Genomic DNA, 3,300 nt, shown 5'->3' on the forward strand with positions numbered 1-3,300 from the left:
ATAAGAAATAATAAGAAAGTTTGTATTAAACTTCTTGCAGAGTATTAACCATGGTATATATGTATGTAGATTTCATGTATACAAGAAAATAAATCAATGTTTGAAATTATGGCAACATAACTTTTCTGTGAAAATATATTATAAACTTCAACACATTATCACATTGATCCATGATTACAAAACTACCAAACCAGTATTAGTTTTAAAGTAAGCAGTCGTATCTCTCAACGCTGACTTCTTAGCATTATAAATTCAGATAAAATTTCATGGAAAGAAGATCACAGGTTAATTGTTTCTTATTCTATTGTAAAACATGATCTTACTCTCTGGATCTTTCCAGTCCTTTCACTGTATAATGTGGATTTATCTTCCCAAAAGAGAAATACTGGTTACTTATTTTCTTCTTCACCGCTGTTCTCACTTCTTGATTTCTCAAGGTGTAGATAAGTGGATTCAGAAAAGGAGTGAAGATGGTGTAGAAAACAGAGAGAATTTTATCCAACAGAAAGTTTGTAAAAGGCCACATGTAAATGAAAATGCATGGTCCAAAGAACATGAGCACAACTATGAAGTGGGATGTGCAGGTGGAAAGAGCCTTAGATGACCCAATTGAGGAGTGGCCCCTGATGGTGACAAGCACCACAATGTAGGAGGTGAGCAAGAGCAGAAAACTTATAAGAGCAATAACACCACTGGTTGAGACCATAAAGATACCAAGAACATATGTATCTATACAAGCCAGTTGGATTACCAAAGGAAGGTCACAGAAGAAGCTGTCTACTACATTTGGACCACAGAAGGGTAAATAGAGGATAAAAACTAGTTGACTCATTGTGTGTAGGAAGCCTACCATCCAAGAAGTAACCACAAGTCCAACACACACTTTTTGGCTCATAATGGTTGAGTAGTAGAGAGGTTTACATATGGCGATATACCTGTCAAAAGACATGGAAATCAGCAGGACAATTTCAGTTCCAGTGAAAAGATGCAAAAGAAAGATTTGAGAAATACACCCCTCAAAAGAAATAGTTTTGTGGTGAGCAAAGAAGTCCATGATCATCTTTGGGGTTGCAAAGGAGGAGAGGCATATGTCAATCAGAGAAAGGTTGCTGAGAAGGAAGAACATGGGGGAGTGGAGATTTGAGGTAGACAGGACAGTGAACAGAATTAAGCAATTCCCAAGCATTGTCATTAAGTAAAAAATGGAAAATGCCACAAAGAAGAATATCTGAAGCTCAGGAGAATCAGTAAGTCCAAGTAGCACAAATTCTGGGACTCTGGAATGGTTAAGCCTCTCCATCTATCTGTAGACTCTGTTCTGTAGTCATAAAAGACAAAAAAAAAATACAGTCCTGAGAACACATAATGTGAAGAACTGAAAACATTATTTAGCAATTTTCTAACTCACTGACTACCTAGAGCCCATCCAAGAATGGCACAAGATGTTTCTTTCCTTTTAGGATCACTTAAGCAACTAGTGATAGGTAACACTTCAGAGGCACAGCCTCTTGGATCTATCCAGCAGCCAAACACAGTATGTGTCAGGTTAAGCATTATAGGCTCTCATAACAGCTGTCTCGTCTCACTATGCCCATGCTTCAGGGTGCAATTTATAAAAACATGTAAGTTCATGGAATGGGCTAATCAATACATATAAAGAAAATAAAAGTGAGCTCTCAAAGACTTTTGTGATGCACAAGAAGTGGAATTATTTTTGAATCAATCATTCTGACAGTGTGTTTAATTAACAATCTAAAGAATATGATGATATCAAGAAAATTCACCTAGTCCCTATGAGAGTGATAAATTAAGTAATTTAAATTTTTAATCTCATGAAATTATTACTGATCAAAATGTATACTTGTAAACACTCTAGAGGTAATTTCAATTTCATGATTTTATAATCCCAAAACCTTTTTAAACTTAAAAATAAAAATATTCCAGTTTTGCTCTTTTGGTCCAGTTTATGCAACACAAAGTTACTGAATTAAACCAAGATAAGAGATTTAGAACCATATTTTCAGGACTTGGATAATTTTAAAGTTAATTTTTTCCATTCATAGTTCTCCTAGGTTTTGAAAACTTTATTGTTTACTAATGTCTATGTCAAAAACGTTGTGAAAATAAAATAGAAATTGGTCTTGGTTGATGAAAGCTGATGTGAGAAATGAGTCCAGATCTCCAGTTATCTAACTAATGCACTGTGGGTTTTTGACTGAAGAAAGTGTAACCTACTTGTTAGTAAAGTGCCTGTTTATTAGAAAAATTGATCAGTCACAAACTAGCCAAGTAAACAATAATCTAATGCTATTTCAGTTCAATTAGCTAAAAAAATCTGCATGGCATCAATATAATTTTTCATTTTTAGTTAAGTCAGTATGTTTATAGGTAAAACTATGAGTCATTTGCTACATTAAACCATTGTAGAATTACAGTGTGTTTCATCTATAGTTTTGATGGTCTATTCATAGATACATTAGGATATCTAATCTTATATAATATCCATCTTCAAAAATGTGATTTTTACTTATTTTATATACAAATATTCTAAGTTCACCTAAAGTGATTTAAATTTAAATATGTATATGAAACAAGGTGGATCTGTGCCAAGAAAGCTAAAATATCTTTCTATAGTAACATTTAAGTTATTCTTGATATTAATAGAGTTCGAAAAGAATGAAGTCTTTGTCATAAACTCAGAATATGCTCAAATGGAAATAGAATCAATAAACTATTTATTTATTTTTCATTAATTTAAATTAATTTTTTCATTAATTTAAATTAATTTTAAACTATTTCACTATTTATTTATCTTTCATTAATTTACTTCTAACAATTCTCAAAATTGTTTTTAAAAGCAATGCAAACACATATTACAAACGTAACATGAAAATCTGAGACTAGGATTGAAATCTCTTTTGATTGCAGATTAACAGAGAGAGAGAGAGAGAGAGAGAGAGAGAGAGAGAGAGAGAGAGAGATTTAATCCTCTGCCAATACCAATGTATCAATTCAATGAACAACATTGAAAGTGGTCTCTATCTGAATTACCAGTTTAACCATGTGCCTACAGTTAAAGTAGTGTTATGATGTCTAGCCAAAGAATAAATCTTAATAAAATTTAAATCAAATCTCTCAAAATATTTGGCATCCCTTCTGAGCACTTAACACAAAATTCCCATTCACTACATCTTCTGCCTTCAGAGAAGAAATAATATGTCCGGTGTAGCTGTGACTTACTCCATAACCCATTCAGAAGTAGGAAGATGACAAAAGGGAATAAAGCCACAAGTTCACATC

The 3,300-nt window shown here is 32.8% G+C and overlaps 1 protein-coding gene across 1 annotated transcript; it reads right to left on the bottom strand.

Moving 5' to 3' along the window:
- Positions 1-319: 319 nt before the first annotated feature.
- Positions 320-1,300, bottom strand: Or4k6 (olfactory receptor family 4 subfamily K member 6). The gene has a single exon (NM_001000973.1). It carries the CDS (start codon positions 1,298-1,300, stop codon positions 320-322), a length of 981 nt encoding a protein of 326 aa, NP_001000973.1.
- Positions 1,301-3,300: the final 2,000 nt, after the last annotated feature.

This window comes from Rattus norvegicus, chromosome 15, assembly GCF_021556685.1.
Source record: "Rattus norvegicus strain SHRSP/BbbUtx chromosome 15, alternate assembly SHRSP_T2T, whole genome shotgun sequence".
NCBI classification, from domain to species: Eukaryota; Metazoa; Chordata; class Mammalia; order Rodentia; family Muridae; genus Rattus; species Rattus norvegicus.

Excerpts from the sequence above, each read along its gene's own strand:
- Or4k6 (NM_001000973.1), bottom strand. The coding sequence starts at position 1,300 with ATGGAGAGGCTTAACCATTCCAGAGTCCCAGAATTTGTGCTACTTGGA.